Source organism: Meleagris gallopavo, chromosome 2 (genome assembly GCF_000146605.3).
Source record: "Meleagris gallopavo isolate NT-WF06-2002-E0010 breed Aviagen turkey brand Nicholas breeding stock chromosome 2, Turkey_5.1, whole genome shotgun sequence".
NCBI classification, from domain to species: domain Eukaryota; kingdom Metazoa; phylum Chordata; class Aves; order Galliformes; family Phasianidae; genus Meleagris; species Meleagris gallopavo.
The window spans coordinates 62,728,377-62,746,587 of record NC_015012.2 but is presented as its reverse complement, the minus strand read 5'-3'; the positions used below and the strand labels follow the sequence as shown (position 1 = coordinate 62,746,587).

General features: G+C 35.4%; 1 protein-coding gene across 1 annotated transcript in view; it reads right to left on the bottom strand.

The window, feature by feature from the left end:
• The window catches only part of MAN1A1 (mannosidase alpha class 1A member 1), a gene marked incomplete at its 5' end in the record, with an annotated part of 79,869 nt that extends 64,224 nt beyond the window's left edge, over positions 1 to 15,645 (bottom strand). The window contains 1 exon segment of the mRNA XM_010707467.2: positions 15,541 to 15,645. Within this exon segment, the coding sequence (XP_010705769.2) occupies positions 15,541 to 15,645 (105 nt within the window).
• Between the last annotated feature and the right edge of the window lie 2,566 nt (positions 15,646 to 18,211).

Here is an 18,211-nt window from a genome sequence, read left to right as displayed (position 1 = left end):
CTTGTAGGGACCATACCACATAATAAGCAGTATGCTATAATATCCATGGATATTATTCCACAATGAAGAGCACGAAAAGCATCTGTTATCCTATTAAGAAAGCTAAAACATACATCAAGCTAATATCTTCTTCTGAAGCAAATCTATGCAAAGATGCTTATTACAAAAATTTAATTACAACTCTGAAAAAAACCTGTATTCAATTTTTGTTGTTGTTGTTGTTATGGTTTTACTGATGACAAGAAAATTAATTTTCTTTTCTAGCTGATTATTGTACCAAAGAAATCACGTAGTACCATGAAGAGTCCCTCCCCGGTAGAAAATACTATGGAGAAATTAATCAAATGGAAGTAACTGGATTAGTGAGAGATTTCCAGATTTAATCCAAATGTACATAGCAACAAAGCAGAACATAAAACCCCTCAAGTTATCAGCAGTAGCTAACACATGTAATTACTTCAGAATTTTTTTTAACTAAAAAAAAAAAATCTAAACTCTTTCTGATCAAAAAGTTTATTTCAAGGAAAGTCACTAGTAAATATACAAACTGGCAGAAAGTAATCATGAGAATGAATTGCTAAATAGCAGTAGAATTAAAAAAAATCATAAAGGAAGACTTTGGTCTACTTATATTTGGTTATTTCCTTTTTTGATACTTATATGTATTTAAGATTGCTTACTCAGCTACAAAGAACTTTTCGTTAGAGTAACTGCTAATTTATCTACCAATGTCAAGAAACCATTAACTGTTTTAAAAAGCTTATGCATACTCACAATTGAAAGTTAAGCTACAACACATTAGCACCTAGAAAGCTCAAGAGCTGATCACTTACTATTACCTCTGTTGTGATAATTTAAGAAAAGGTGGAGATGAATAAATTAAACTTTAACAATTGCCTGCAATAGAAGCAATGATTTAGGTATAAAAGCCTTTAAGAATTCCTCACCCTGAATTCAGGGTGGCCTTAATTTACAAACAGTGTAGTTTGCAAGGTGAGTAATGACCTGAATTTGCTACATATGTGCAGATCAACCATGCTATGGCAGCTGGCTCCAGAGATCCAAACCACAAGTAGCAAGACTCATGCCTAAAAAAGCCATGCTTAAATTTTAAGTTTCTGAAATCTCACACAACCCCAAATAAATAAATTATAACATATCTGAGGGTAAGTAAATCTCTATCAAAGATTTGGGATGCCATTCTTATGTCTTGTCAGAAATAGAAATGAATCACTGAAGAGGCTGAAGTCCCAGACCTCCCGTCAAATGATGTTTCTGCCAAGGGCAGATGGCAAGCTAGCAGGAATTAAAATTGTCAGCAGCATCAGTGAAAAGAGAAAACTAAGCCCAAACCTAAGAGCCAATCTAAGTTTTAAATCTGTTTTTACCTGTTTGTTATGCAGATAACTTGGACAGGGTTCATGTTACAGACCTATATCTCCTCTTTCACCCCCACAAAACAAAACTTCCAGCAACCTACAGAAATCTGGTATTCAAGTGCTTGGATGCTGGTTAGAGACACAAACACCATCATCTCTAGGAGCAACCACTGGACTAGCACCAGGCATGCGGGCTGAGAGAACAACATGTGTCATATGTTTAGCGCTCAGGTCTTCTATACTTAAGTTAGATGATACGTGTATTTTAAAATATATTGGACATAAGTAAATATGAATAGAATCAGAAATAATGCATACACAATGGAAACTAATTATATTGTGAACCAATACAGAAAACATCTGGATGCCATCTTAGAGGTTTGTGTTTTTCATGATTAAGGAAACAGCTGCCCCAGTAAAATTACTCATATCCACCAGTAATGAGGAATATCTTTTAGCACAGTTCATCTGTTAAACCACAAGCATCTGCTTCCTAATTTTCTTTTTATTTAATCTTGTATATCCAGACCAAGTGGTGGAACAACAAATTTAAATAGCTGCCTCATTTTACATCTTGCAAACTATTATATCTAAACAAAGAATAACACTTTGCATATGAAACTCTCCTTTCAAGCAGGTGACCGCTGAGAGGTGATTTGCAACACCATCTGTGTAAAAGGGAGGGATGGGTGGAGAAGCCTAATAAACATTATTACATGGTGAATCAATAATTACATTCTTAATGTAGCATAAAATGCTAACTGAAGATTCATTCCTAGCTTTGTAAATTTGACTTTATCTTTTAATTCCAACACCATTAAGTGATTCAGAGAAATACTATAAACTATTATCATAGACAACATGCAAAAAGACACTCTGTAAAAAAAAAAAAAATCACTCTATAGGTAAAGGAACTTCTGTTTGCTTTTCAATGTTACCTAACAGCAAATGAGAGCTGTTTGTTTCAGCTGCTGTTCTATGATACTTGCAAGATTGTTCCACTTACTAATGGAGTTTTAAATAATGCTTATTAACTATATAAGTACAACAACATGTAAAGGATACTGAGCGTTCCTACTTTTATTGTTCTTCAACTCATTTTTTCCCCAAAAATTACTCCAGAATTAGAATAATAGCTTAATGAAGGGATTTTCAAATAGCAGACCAGAGCAGGGAGAAAGCAACAAAAATGCAATTCTCTGCATGGTTCATTGATGGGGGGGGGTTACCTTCCAAAGCTCAAGGTCTCCCATATTCTATCAGCATCGAGTTGGATTATAGCAAACAGGTAGCTGCAGAGAGTATTTTGCCAGTTTGATGAACCTATGGAAAAAAAACAAACTACCCTGTCTCTTTACTCTAGCCCCTATCAAAAGGGAATCTCCCTGAATCAACACACAATCTGGCATCTCAATCTGACACCATCACAAGTATTTTAAGTAAATCAGGTACTGGTATCACTCAAAAGCCAGCCCTCAAATGGTTAAAACTTCTGACAGTGTCTGTATTGTCTTGGCACACAGACCAGGTAGCACAGACTAGCTCTTCTACACCTAGCTCAGGGCTTGTTCCCTCTGAAGAGGGTTGTGCCAGTTGCTGCAAAGCAATTGTCCTGTTTTTCCAGTGGTTGTGCTGGGGCCCCAAGATATAAAACTTTTTTTTTTTCTTTTTTTCCCCCCCGACTCGAAGTGCTCCAGATAGCGAAAGGGTTGTATTTGCTGGAGGCTACAGGTGAAAGTTATATATAGCCTGAAGCACAGCACGGGGGCATGTACAGGACAGTGTCACGGGACAGTCTTAAGTGAACTTTTGTTCAGAGCACAGTTTCAGTGGACTCTGGAACAAATCAGCGATGTCCAGAGCCTCCTACCTCTTTTATAGGCAATGGTGACTTGCTCCAGAAAGAAGCAAGTGGTAAACTAATTCACTTGCAATGACGCAGATTAGGGCCCAGGAACAAAGGATGAGAACCCCAACAGACATGTCTAAATACTTTTGTTTAAGAACAAGTAATGATGTTGGGCATAGAATTAGAGGGTTTGTCTTCATTAAATACAAAAAGCCTAAGTACTTTCATTTGCATTAAAGTTTACTCTAATGTCTTTTAAAGAGATCTTCTGCTTCTGCTCATGCTTTGGCAGTTCCACTGACCATTAATTGGATGTGCTCATGGATACAAGATTAAATTAAACTAATATTTTAGAGCATTTCTTCTGTTGTTTAAACATGTATCAGATTTAATGAATATTCAAAATTAACTTTGTATATTAAAGCTATTCAGTGTTTAAACAATAAAAGGTTCTTTTAATTCTTACACTAAAGCTGATAACAGGAATTTCCAAAGTTTATGACCTCAGATACTGGAAACATCATAAATATTTCAAAAAGTAAAATGACTGCAAGTACAAAGACAATGCCCACTGTTAGTCTGATAGATTTACAGAACGGATCACTTAGGAACATGTTATCAGACATAAAACTGATCGACCTTCCTATGCAACAAGCAGCTACAAACTGTTTCCATCTCACTTTTAGATATATGGAAAAGGAACAAGAACTTTATTTGCTCCAGCTGTAAATTTTCAGTACTCTCAGTCACAACAACTAAAACCAAAGAATATATTTTTCATTTCTTTCGGCAAAATTCATTAAATGCAATGGGATTAAGAATGTGTAATTTCAGTAAACTCAGACTGGATTTGCAGCGCTGTTCAAACAGTTTTACTTTATTCTGTGTCAGGCGAGCTCTGTAGCACTAGCAGTTGCATTGATTACGCATTTCTGAGATGCTATTTTTCAGGGGAGAGGAACATTAAAATTTGACATCCTTCTTAGTTCCTGTCTCCACAAGACCACACACCTTCTTCCTGATTTTTTACACAAGTAATGTAACTAGAAAAAAACTCTCTTGCATAGTAGAAAAGGATAATGATGCTTTCCTAGCTCAGTGTGTTATTACTGTTGAGATTTCTCTGACAAACAGTAGTCACTGGTCTATCTGATGAATAATGTGTGTATCCAAAACAAACCTAAAGAAAGTGGTTTTGTATTTTCCTAAAATTAAATATAAAAAACTTGAACTCTCTTGCAGTTCTTTTAATGTAAGCCAAAGAGAAGGCTTCAAGAGAGGAAAACCATAATTTAAGAAGCTGCTTTTATGTTGTAAGTTAAATCATCAGGCAGACTAATTCAATTACTCACTGTTTACTCTGAGACTATTTCTCTTACTGGACAAGTATAAAACTAAGAGGCTAAAATATAAGAAGGCAGACATTTCCAATTCTTAAACATCAAAAACAACTGCTCTGATTGAAGAGCAGTGCTGCCAGTACGTAATAAGTTTATGGGCAAATCAATTAGTTTCTCTGAATTTCCTACAGAATTGTTTGGGTTCCCCCTCCCCTTCCCAACAGTTAAACTTTAAATTCATTCCTATAAATAAATAGCCATGAGATGGTCTTTCCAAAGATGAGCATTACATTATTTTTGAATGTATGTATACATGCAATGTATATTTGGAAGAAATGATGGTTAGAAGTAATCATAAAGTTTTGAGGTAGTATACATATTATCATTAATAGGAATTATTATGTTTCTTTCCCTCTCCACACTTCATGCAAGGAGGAGGAAAAAACAAAGCATGACAGTCCTATGAGCTCTTTTTGTTTTTACCCAAAATCATGACATAGTTCTACTGTTTCATTTTATTGTTTGACTGAAGACTTCTCATGGCCAATCCTAGAAAGAATACCAAGTAGGTTTCGCTTGATTATTTTTCTAGTTTGTAGTATGCAAATTAAAACATGGCAGTAATGTATCTGCCTTTCAAGTTGGAACTGGTTATGAAAAAAAAGTCTTATAAGCATGACTTAGAATGATCAACATTCATTTCTTCAATCACCAACTGTCATAGACCATTGAAAAAGAACTGGTTGAGCAAGGAATTCTCACTATCTCACTAAGTTCTTCCATCATTGGGCCATTTAATAATCATATTAGCAAACAATCTTTGAGCAAATCAGAATGTCTGATGGCATTTAATATTAGACTATATCTGCCCAGCTGTTCTGACTACCATCCCTAGTCCCTTGTAGCAGTCTGGCAATGTTTGCCTGCAGCATCTCAGGAGTTATTGATCTTGTCTAGAATCAATAAGATTATTTGTTGATCCCTTTTGAATAGAAATAGAAATAAAAGCAACTGCGGAGAGAAAAGAACTGAGCACAGTCTGACTGATGTTTGCAAGAGATACCCTACAAGCTGCAAATGCTGATGAGAAGGCCTGAGTTGTTCACAACTTTTGCATAACAAAAGGAAAAAGATTGGAATTGTCTGTATACTATGAATAGCATTTTTAAGAACAAGTTGGGAAAATAGAATCTTTTAAGAAATGTCATTGTGAGCTGCTGACTTTGTTTTGCAGCTGTTGGTTTGAAGAAAACAAAAAAAAGACTTTTAAAGAAAAATGGAAAAGAATGAATTTCACAGCATTTTCTTATCACACAATGATCCTGAGGATCCACTGGACTGTAAAATTATCTAGCTATGCTTGCAAAAATTAAGGACGACATGCCCCCTAAGGAAAAAATCACAACTTTAAACCACTAGCAGAACTGAACCAGCTTCCACAAACAACTAATGTTGTTATTTTATTTAGCCTACAAAAGTAGATGACAGCCTAAGGGCTGAAGAAAACAAAAAAAAAAAACAAGACACATTCAATTCTTCAGATTAATGGTTACAGAGTCATTTTGTAGTTCAAGGTATCTGATTCATGAAATGCAACAGAATTGGCCCATGATGCCAGAAGGAAGTTTGTTTTTTGTTAACTGAAAAATGACTCTGCTTCAGTCACACTGCTGCTGAAATGGTCTTCCCTGTTCACTTCAAAGTTTTGTCTGTTTACATGTGGTTGGTTTTTTTTATTGTAGTAAGGTGAATTATGAGAATGCCTGCTTTGTACCATCTAATCAATTATTGGTTGAAGAGATTATCAAAGTCAGGTGGCTGAACAAGCAACCGATGTTTGAGTGGAGAACATCACAGACGTACATAAACATAAAAACCAAGCTCTTCAGAATATCTTAACTACCTCTTGACCTCTTACATCTTATGCATTAATAGAAAATTAATTAGTAAAATAATAGCAAGATAGTGGTAAAATAAGAGAATGGTTTTAAGCTCAAGCAGGGAAGGTTTAGATTGAATGCCAGGGAGAAGTTCTTTACAGAGAGAGCAGAACAGGCTGCCAGAGAGGTTGTGGATGCTCTGCCCCTGGAAGTGTTCAAGACTAGGTTGGATAGGGCAACCTGATCTAGTACCAGATCTGGAGGTTGGGAGCCCTGCCTGTGCAGGAGGGTTGAAACCTCATGATTCTTGGGGTCCATTCCAACCCAAGCCATTTTATGATTCTATGATAAATAACCAGATAACACCTGTGGAAATACAAAACTAAAATACTAATTTACAAAAGACTTCTAATGTAAACAGTGAGCTAAGGAACTTAAATTTGCTGTTTAAATATATTCTACAGTATTTTTCACTGAGAAAAGCAGCACTGGCGCTAATATTACTCCTCTCTTTAATCCTTCAAGTCTTCACTTAAGTGATTTCGTTCATCCTCTTCTCAATTTTTGGCTTGAGAAAGGTTTGCAAATTGCCCATTTCTGTGTATTTTATATATTATATTTACTAATTCAAGGAATCATGATAGCTCCTTTTAGGGGTGATCACCTGCCAAATACCAAAATTCCCCTCTGGCACCAATTGCACTGGAAGTGGCTCAGGATTTTTCATATGAACATCTTTTCCAAGTTACTACTCAATCATTTGCACATAGGGTGCAAATACAGTCTGTGTATGGCAGAGAAAAGCTTTTGGCACAGAAGAGACAGGAACTGGATTCATTTATCAACCACAAAATTTATCAACATTACTCAACGGTTGCATTTTTCACAAACACATGGCACACAAATAGCATGTGGATTCCTGCAGTTTCTAGAAGTAAAAACTCCTCCTTAGTTTTCCTTAAAAATGTTTCAGATTTTTGTTGTTTGAAAAGCATGATCTTGACAAAAACAAACAAACAAACAGCCCAAAGCCAGACCAATTAGCACTTCCCATAAATTGACCCCAAAAGTTTATGCCAACAAGCATAAAGTCAACTAGCCTTGCTTGTATCTGTTTCAGATTGCTGGGCAAGATGTATTGCTAAATCCAAAGGAGGCTAAAAGTATATGTCTTCTGTAGCAAATATGGCATTATCTGTACCTATTGTTGGAGGCATAAAGAACATGCAAAAATAACAATAACGTCTGCTTCTGATGTGAGGCATTCAATTTTCTCAATGATCTTCAGTTAACTTGAAGCCCCAGGACTTCCATGTGGCAGAGAATGTGGTGTTTTGTAATGAATCTCTAGTCTGATCATTCAAATAGCCAATTTCATAGAATCATAGAATCCCTAGAGTTGGAAGGGATCTTTAAATGCCATCTAGTCTAACTCCTCTGCAATGAACAGGAACACACACAGCTAGATCATGCACTACCACTTCAACCACTGAATAGTCAACCCATCATATCCATATCTTTCCATTTTGGAGAGAAGGTTGTACCTGAAGGGTACTTCTAGTACCTGAAGGGGGCCTACAGGAAAGCTAAGGAGGGACTTTTTAGAAGGGCATGTAGAGACAGGACAAGGGGAAATGGTTTTAAACTGGAAGAGGGTAGATTTAGACTAGATGGTTAAATAGGAATTTGATTTGTTTAACCTCTTCCTGGAGTGTGATGCAAACTAGAACATCTTCCCAGAATCTCTCAACAAATGCCATGACATCCTAGGGTAAATGTAAGTCTTCTACTGCAAGGAACTGTTTCTTTTCTTAAAGTTCAGCAAGAATAGGAAGTATGACAGTAGTTTCTCCCCAGGAGAGTTGCAGTTTTCAGAATTACTCTTCACGTGCAATATTGTCAGACAAAAGAAGAAAGCATCTTTTCTCAGAAGACCTCTCCAACGTATAACTGTATTCCTTGGTCCAAATCCCATAAGCTCATATAAAAAGACTAAGGCTGTAGCTAATACTCATCCATTTCACTAATTTCTCTCTCTCTCTTTTTTTTTTTTTTTTTCCTGGAGGAACATTTCCCAATTTTATGGTATACTTCAATTTCTTTAATATAAGTAATTTAAATTTTCACAAAAATGTACAAAAGTAGAAGGATTAATTGAGAAAGTCAAATTTGGAAATCTGATGGAACACCTTAATATTTTCCTGTAGAATGAAAACTAGAGACATCTGCTAGAGACATCTGCTAGTTATACTTTTATCTTCACCAAGCTAATAAGGAGAGGAGGCCTACTTAACTCCAAACTTAATGAAAAGTAACCTCCAGATTAGTCAATCAGTGGAGGCAGAACACAAAATGGGGTCTTAACTAATCATATTATTATTAATAATAAGAAAAATATATAATAATAACAATAGCTAAACATTCTGAAATACAGAGATGAAGAAATGAAGAGTTAATGCATGTCCAGAAGAAAATGAAGATGCACAGTATTTTTTTTTTCGTTTTTTTGGGGGGGGGGTAAGGGGGGAAGTGGAATCAGTTAAATGATTCAATACAATTTCTTACTTATTACTTCTGAGCCATCTAACTGAACTTTTATAATACATTCATTTTCCATATTTCTGACGTAGCCTAGATTAAAAGAGGGCAAGCTAATGACCGTCTATTGCCCCTGTCAGCATCAGCTGAGATACTCCAATGTTGCTTTCATTTGCAGAAATAAGAGATTTTTGGTTGTAAGCTTATGTACAGTCATGATTCTTTAGATAAAGATAGTATATTTGCAACAGTGCTAACACTGCTTGCAACTAGCTCCACAGAGCCAGGAGTATTGTATTTAACCATCTGTTGTAAGTTTTCTTAATTAAATTTTCAGAGCAGGACAATCCTACTAACTCTTCAGACAATATGATTTTATTCTTCTCTTACTCAGTTTTATTATTAAAATTGCATTTGGTGCTGCAAAATGACAGACCTGAATACTGAGATAAGTGAAAGACAAATATCTGCAAATTTCTTTGCAGATACATGGTCTGTGGACAGACTGTTAATAGCATATCACACAAACAATTCCTCTTCTGGATCTATCTAGAACTGCTACTCAAAAGGAAAGCACCCACGCTACTACTACCCTCAGACGTGCCCCTCTTCAACTGTTCTTCACAACTGCAAACAAGTGAAACTACGGGAATTGGTTGAGAGCCAAGTCCTCAGAATAAACAAACCAGTTCACTGTCAGTTCTATTTAATAGGATAGCTCAGGTGTTCATGTCAACCACACCAGCTGTTACAATCAGATATTACTCATTATCATCCATTCTCCCATTTAACAGTTTACTACCTTTGGCATCCAGCTATGGTAGGTCTGGAAGTAAGCAGGAATTTTTGTTTAAATCAGTGAAATGAGCAATAAAGTGTTTGTTTAGTTATTTCTGAAGACATTAAATGAATGCAAAGACTTTTCAAATAAGTCTGTCATTAGGCAAACCAAGTTGTTTTCTTTTTTCCAAAAGAACTCTCCAAGCACACAATGTACTTTTAGTTGTGCAAAAGAAAATCCATTATGTGATAAAGAATAAATATTCAGGTCAGTTCTAAACTCATCTTTTTCAGACCCAAATAAGGGCTCCCAGTTTCTTTCTCCTCCTGGTAGAGGTTTATAAATGGCAGCTGAAACAGGTTTTTCAACACAGCTGCTTTGCCCTTCCTGCCCTGGGTATCACTGCTATGAGTATTCATGTTAATACAGACAGCTCAAAGAAAAATGTATTTATGTTGAACTTCAGCAGTTAGCAATTTACTGAATTGATGTGAGTTACCACTGTTTTCACTTTACATCAGTACAGTAGGTGAAAGTGTTTATTATAATGTACAAAAATTGTTGGTGATGATAATAGATTGCTCGGCAGATAAATAGATTGCAGAGCTTCCACAAGGCTTCATTTGGATAGGCTTTCCCTGTCAAAGTATGCAATATGTGCCATCAATAATTCCGGAGCAGGGACAGAAGGAACATTAAGTATGAAAGTGAAAAGGAGCATCTCTGTTACAGTTCTTTGAAACATCCTCAGCATTTTGTGTGCAGCTATCTAGAGAGGTAGGGTTGCATATGGCAGCTAAGCAAATAGCATTGGGAAAAAGGGGAGAGAATACCAGGAATGAGGAAGCTTTCAGAGTATAGGGAACCTATTAAGTTGAGACGGGCTTATAATCAGTAGTCATGGTTATTAATAGCAGGAACCTGAGACAGAAATGGGACTGAAGAGCAGTCAGCTTGGAACAATAGAAGATTGTCTAAGAAGACAAAATCTTAGGAGGTCATCTGCAAAATATAAGCCCATAGGGATTCTGTCGTACGTTCTAATGCAGCTAGCAAAGAAAAAGATCAGTATTAGGACTATTATTATTAAAGATGAAGAGACTGAAATACTACGAGCAGACTTAAGTACTTCATCAGAGCAGATATAAACCACATTTCTATACACTGTAATGATGACTTCTTGCAGAAACTCAGAGGTTATAAGACAAAGAGTAGCTCTTGACTTAGTTTGACAGTCTGCTAACTGGTGCTTCACACACCAATTCAACACCCTGTTATAAACAAAAGGTTCACCTTGATACTACTCAAGTTTTGAAAGAGAAAATCTGTTTGCACTAGGAATCATTCTTGAAGAGATTCTTAAAAAAGTAACCCTAATGCACCATTCCAATATTGGGATTGAACTAGATGAACCTCTTGCGATCCCTTCCAAGCTGATTGACTCCAGGATTCTATAAAATATGGAAATTCAAAAGAAAATCATAATGAAAACAAATCACCAGGATCATTTCAGAGCACTAAAGGAACTAAAATGTGACACCACTGAAATATTGATATACAACTGATGCATCACTTATAGTAGCAGCAGATGGATAGGAAGTAGCAAACATAACCCAAATCTTAAAACAACACTGAAGAAAACTACATGCAATAGAAGTCTTTTACTTTCTACTAAACAGGGAGTTATACTATCAGTCTGTGAAGAGGAAGAAAAGTGGTATTCACAGTGAAGTGATCGAACAGATACACACTATGCCTGACGTTTCGAACGGCATCAGAAATCGAGTTTCCATGACATAAGAGGAAAAGTCCTCTTGTTAATTAGTGTCAAGTTAAGTAAAAGGAATCAGAACATAAAACATGGTAAATTCTCATATTGGTGAGATAAGATCCCCAAGGGATCTATATTAAAATTTACATTATCTGATTGCCAGAAACAGATACCTTTGTACAGGTAAGGAGTACTTAATTCTCCTGCTACTAAGACTGGTAAATCATGAATTATATGTTGGTGTTTTTTTTGTTTGTTTGTTTTTTAAATGGAATTTAAATATTCTCCATGGAGTGATCCATCTATAAAAGAAGGAGATCCAGATAAAAATAGTTACAGTTAAATGGTGGAGACTAAGTATTATATTAAGTCAGCAACTTTTGTGGCCAGCCTGACAAAAGAAGCTCTGAATCAAAAGAATCTATATCCCTATTCTGCCAGAGTAGTTAAAAATCTGTCATATTTCTACTTCATGTCACAGAGAGAAATGGCAATATAAACATCAAGTTGATCAATATCAACTTTATTTTATCTTCCTCCAGTGAAGACAACTGTCCCTACTCCCAGAAAAGAGGATATATTATACAGGAAGAACAGCTGCTGAATCCAAAATATTTTTAAAAATAAAAAAAAAAAAAAAAAAAAAAACCAAAAACGTTACCAAACAATTAGTCATCCCATTCAGAAAACAGAAAATCTTCAAGGGAATCTGGGAATTTACCAGCTGAATCTAAAACTTCTATGCTCCTAATTCATTTCAGAGCACGGTGGATTTACTTAAGTAGTTAGGACTTACAGATTATTATGAAACATACAATATGTTGCAGCTTTGGATCATTACCCATGGGAATGTAATTTAGAAGTACAAACAATAATTATTTCTGTCACTTCTAATGAAACATAGACTTCTTTAATTAAGATATTCACAAGTGAGTTTTAAATAGTTAAATGAGCTTTTAACTGAGAAAGTTTAATTCACTGAACAACCTGTATGCAAGTGGTTCCATTCCCTTATGAATGCCCACTGATATAATAAAGAGTGATGTGGGAGCAACCGGACTCTGGCAACATCAGTCCCTGCTATGCCTATCAGCAGCACCAGTGGAGGACAGACCCAACAACATGGGAAACTACATACTGCTGGATGGTTTGTCTGCCTTCGAGTAGCTGCACCCAGCTCTTCCCACATGTAGCAGCTTGTTATTGCTTCAGTATCTTAGACTTAAGAGGCAAATCAAGAAGTCTCTCCACATCTGATAAAGGCAAAGGATTTTTAAGAGATATGTGAGGAAGCACACTGAGTTACTCTCTCTAAGTCACTATGACAACTATTATTTAGGAACATCATTCTGCCTCAGATAGGAGATTTCTATCAGGTAAAGAAAAACACTTACTGGCTTGGACAGTGTCTTTCCCACACTGTAAGGGCTCAGGCCTCTCCCTAATCATAGGTATCAGCTTTGTGTTTTGCTTTTGTTAATTACAAGAATCATTATTAGAATAGGCGTTATTCCATTCCATTGCAAAATGTTCTACTTAATAATGCATTATATGAAATAACTTCTTTTGTTCTAAGTGCTTCCTCATTTTATTTGTACAGTAGCTTTATTTGAATTTCAGTGCTGCTATAAAATCCAGACCCAGAGATGATAGTAAAACTACCTTGTAAAAGTGAAGAAATAGTTGAGAAGCAATGACTGTGTGTTATTTAGGAGAAAAAATATGCACTGATTGAAAATGAGATTGCACATTAACAGACACAAGATATAAACCATCAACATATAAATGAAATCAACAGCACTGATGACAAATGGCTTAGGCATTTCTTGGCAGACAGTTGCCATTTTATTTAAAGGTTCACACACAGTCCTCCACCAACTCTTGTCTGCCAAGAAATATTCTCTGTTTCTGTCACAACCAGTTAATTAAAACATACTGGAAAAGCTCCCATTGTGAGGAAGCTGGAGCTTGCCATCAGGCCTCCTTCAGCCTCCTCTTCTCTGGGCTGAACAAATCAGGAGACCTCACCTATAGGTCTTGGCCTCCAGATCCTTCACCATCTTTGTTGCCCTTCTTTGCACGCTAATATTTTTATGTCCTTCTTACACTGTGCTGCTCAAGCTCTTTCCTCTGCTGTCTACATGAGTCAGACATCATCCTTGAACTTCTGCTCATGCAAGGGGTTTCTCATAGTGAGAGAGAAAAGAATATCTCATCACAGATGCTGCACAATAAAGAGACTGTGGTTAAAGCTCAAAGATCTCCAAGAAGGGGGCCTGATTATAATGTTTTAGTAAGTTTTTGGTCACTCCTTAGCAGCTGCATGGGTTCACTTTATGAAATTCCAGCAGAACTGGAAATACTTAATCATCTTTCCTTTACTCTACATTCCTTGCTTTGACTAATCTAAGCAAATGTGCTTTTTTTTTTTTTTTTTTTTTTTTTTTTTAAATCAGCTTGTCTTTAGAAAAAGCTTCCTTCACAGAATCGTAGAATCTTTTGAGTTGGAAGAACTTTCAATTCTGCAAACACCCTTAGGTATGCTTATTTCTGGTTGCCAAGTTATTGTACAAGAACAAATGATTTCCTTCAAGAGCCAGAGAAGTAACATTAAGTAAAACAATAGTTAGTAAAGGCAAAGAAGTCAACTACTAACCACCTCTCAATGTTTTTTTTTTTTTCATTAAGAGTGAATTTGAAATGAGTCTAAGTGCATGTTTTTTCTCAGCAAATTTTAAAAGCTAAAACATAAACAATTGTATATTTTAAAATATCAGTGTTTTCAGTATCGCCTAAATCCAGAATAGGATAATGAGAAACAAATTGTAAGCTTTTTTAGGCAATATTGTCAGCAAAAAAATTGTCTCCTCATAACTACTTTGTCTTAATCACATAACCCAATAGCACTTGCTAAGATAACTTTTATCACCATTTTAAACTTTATGGTGTATAGATTTTTTTTTTAAATTTAATATTATTTAATGTAATGGGCTCAAAATACATCTTTGCCTAATATGTGAGAATTTTGCAGATGACTGAAAATTATACATTTTTAGGCTTTTGTGGAGTTACTGCCAATAACTGATTCTTTGTAGAGAGCCTACTTTAGCAGGGGCGTTGGACTCAATGATCTCTCAAGATTCCTTCCAACTTCTGCAACTCTGATTCTGTGATTTGGATTTAATGAAATCCCAAGATAAATTCAACTTGCAGATAAAGAGTTTTAACTTGTGTTAATCCTGCAGTAAAACATTAGTATAATCCACAGACAAGGAACAAGAAATAGAGCTAGTAAGATTAAAGACTTAAGTGCCAAATTAAAATTTTTAAATGTTATGATTCCTGTCACTTAGTATGGCCTTCACTAAATATGTTACAGAAATAACTGTATGTTAGACAAAAAGTGCTTCTTTATCTTCTCTAGAAACCATGACAAGTGTTATCACAAGACCTATAAAACTATTTACAAGAAGACAATAGAAAGTAATGGGATATTAATGCTTTAAAGACCTTCACATGTAAGTATACATAAGCATACAGTTATCTTCTCTTTCTTAACATGTCTTTTCCATGAAAGTCAATGCTTCCAGCTTCAGGAAAGTCAACAGCTTTGTCAGAGGTGTAGTTGATATGAACTAAAGGACATGCTCCTAAATGATTTGTGAAGCAGATACACCATGTGCCAGCACAGTGGCATAGAGGCTCCGTAATTACACACTTCAACACTAGGCTTCAACGCAAAGCCCAGTAGGGACATACTTAGAATGGTTTCAACTAAGGAAAAACATTAACACTTACATAAAGTAAAAGCTTAAAAACCTTAATACAAATTAACATAGTAGTAATAGAAGCAGTAAGAGCCACTGGACAGGCCTTTACCATATAAGTCATATTTTCAAAGGTCTAAATAAGTTTAATTCTGATAAATAAAACAGGTTGCTAACCTGAAAACAATCTATCAAGATGATGACATTTGAAATAAACCACGTGAAAATATCTTACCTCTTCTCCTGAAAGATAATAAGCTGAAAGTAGTCCACCAACAAAACGGATATTCACTTCGAATACTGAAATTTCTGCATTCTGGTAAAATAAACAGACATAGAATTACTCCTTGATACTTTTCGGTAAGAAAGATTCTCTGTACTGCAATTATAAATTCTGATTATATTTACATAAAGTGGTAATTCCAGCTACAGTAGAAAAAGAATTCTTTTATTTTTAAGTACATACACAAGCATTGAACCAGAAAACACAAAAAAAACACAAAATACGTAGGGAAAGCCAACGTTATAACTTACAGCATTTTAAAGTGCTTCCTTCTCTTCTTCAATAAAATATCACCTCAATTATTCTCGTACAGTTTATCTTTTCCTCTTTTCCACTTAGATGAGTCACTGTATAAATCCACATATGCGAGCACTTCCAGTGACTACAGGCAATTCAGAACTCACACACAAAATATTCTCTCAGATCATTCGTCCTACGCTACCTCACCTCACACTATCTTGTTTCAGACATCATATGGGAAGTTCTTGGTCAGAATGTTGTTATCAAGAATATTTCTACCTCATTCTAAATGCAGATTATTCTAAATTGGGACTTGTAGGTTATGTGAAAATGAGTTAATTATATGTAATCATGGCATCAATTCACTAGGAAGCAGATGATCTTTCACTGCGACAAAGGCAGACCTTACCAAGCTGGCCTGGTCTTTACCAATTACACAGACTGCCTTTGTTGTTATTTAGCAGTAGAGATTCAGCTATTACCTCCCTTGAAAAGCAGATGCTTGTCTGTCTTTTAAAATATAAATCTAAAGGAAGATTCTTATTCTTATGATCACTACCTTATCCAATTCTTGACCAAATCAATTCTAGTCCTATACTAGTGTACAACATAAAATGGGTTGTGAGAATAAGGGTAGTATGGTTATGCTCTGGTTAGAGTTGACGATCTTGAAGGTCTTTTCCAACCTGAGCAATTCTATGATTTGATCATCAAAGAGACATTTAGTTGAAAAACTAGTCTAGTGAAGCTTCTTAATTTTAGCTTTTGAATGTAATACTACTTCTTATATTTTTGCATTACTGTAGAAAACTGGCACTGTCCTTCTAAGCTTTCAGGTTCAAAAATAAGGCATTTTATGTTCATGTGTTCTGAGTTCCTTTTACTTCTATTGAGTTATTTTTCTGTTTCTATAGCTGTATTCAGTAGAAATCAATGCATAGTGGAGCTGCTGTATTTTCTTCCTGCTTGTAGGCTTTCTTCGCATTTATCTAGCTATTTTACTTTTCTCCATTTTAAATGTTCAGATGTCAATCTTAACAGGAGGGAAGAATTTGCCCCCTATTTTCTATGGACTTGAAATTCTAGCAGACTACCTTAGCAGATGAAAACAGCACTAAGTTACTTATTAGACATATTTCTTCAGTTTTCAGTATGCAAGGCACTTTAAGTAAAGATATCTAAGCACATTACAAAGGGTTGTTCAGTGTCTCATCAGTTGTTAAGACTTATAAAAACACTCACTGACTTGCTACAGTGCTTGTTCACTTATCATTAAGCGCATAGCTTCTCTTTTAAAATCGCCTGTGCAGCTCCTCCTCTAAAAATTGAGAATTTGACTAATAGAATGCCTCTGATTTATATACAATTCATGTATGTATGCACATACACATATATTGTTCATTTTTTTATACACACAAGTAAAATTCAAATAATCAAAGTCACATAGCTCTGCCTATAGAAAGCACACAGCTGACATCATGTGTTGAGATTGCCAACTGAGAAGGTTTTTCTAGTGCACAAGACTACAAAAGGGTTTTTTTTCTTTGTTTATCTATCTTAAAGGTACTAAAGCTCTGCAGATTCTCCTCATTTACTCATTTCATGATATTTGTCTACTTACACTCTTTGGACTTAATTTGTAGTATAAAAATTTATGTGATATTTCTGCTTCCAAGTGTTCATTCTGTGTCAGTGAATCCAGCAAGACGTAGAATGAAACACTTGTAAACAAGCATTTAGTTCAGCTTTAACTAGTGCAAAATTTCTATGCACATGTTTGTTTTTTTTTTAATCATATCAAAGTACACGGTTAACTTGGGGATATAAATACAAAAATATTTAAATCCTCTAGAAATCTGAATTAACTAGTACACTAGTTTAGCTACTAAGCCAGCTACCTATGTAAGAACATAAGTAAGGATGTTTATGTTAATGAAATCCAGTACAGAAAATAGCTTGTAGAGATCCGGTCTGACTTTAAAAAGGCTGTTCAGAATAAATGATGATTAAAGGTGTGGCAGGGACAGCTCTTCCTTGGAACTTGAACTACCCTTATATATCCTTTCAAGAAAATCCTACGATTTGTATTTCGCTTGACAGACTGCTTCAGAAATTAATATTCTTTCCATTACAATCCTGAGATTCAGCACAGGAGAAAAACTTTTCTTTGATGTGGGAAAGTTGAAGCTGTAAAGAGGCAGGTATTAGACAAGGGAATGAGTTCATGAGATATCTCAGATTGTTGCATTTCCTATAAGAACTGAATGAAATTAATGTTTGATTTGATCCAAGTAAATTAAGTGATACATGAGCTGAGTATTTTATCTTCAGAACCCTACATTCTACCTTTCTGGATGCAATATGGCCATTTAAGTCAGAATTA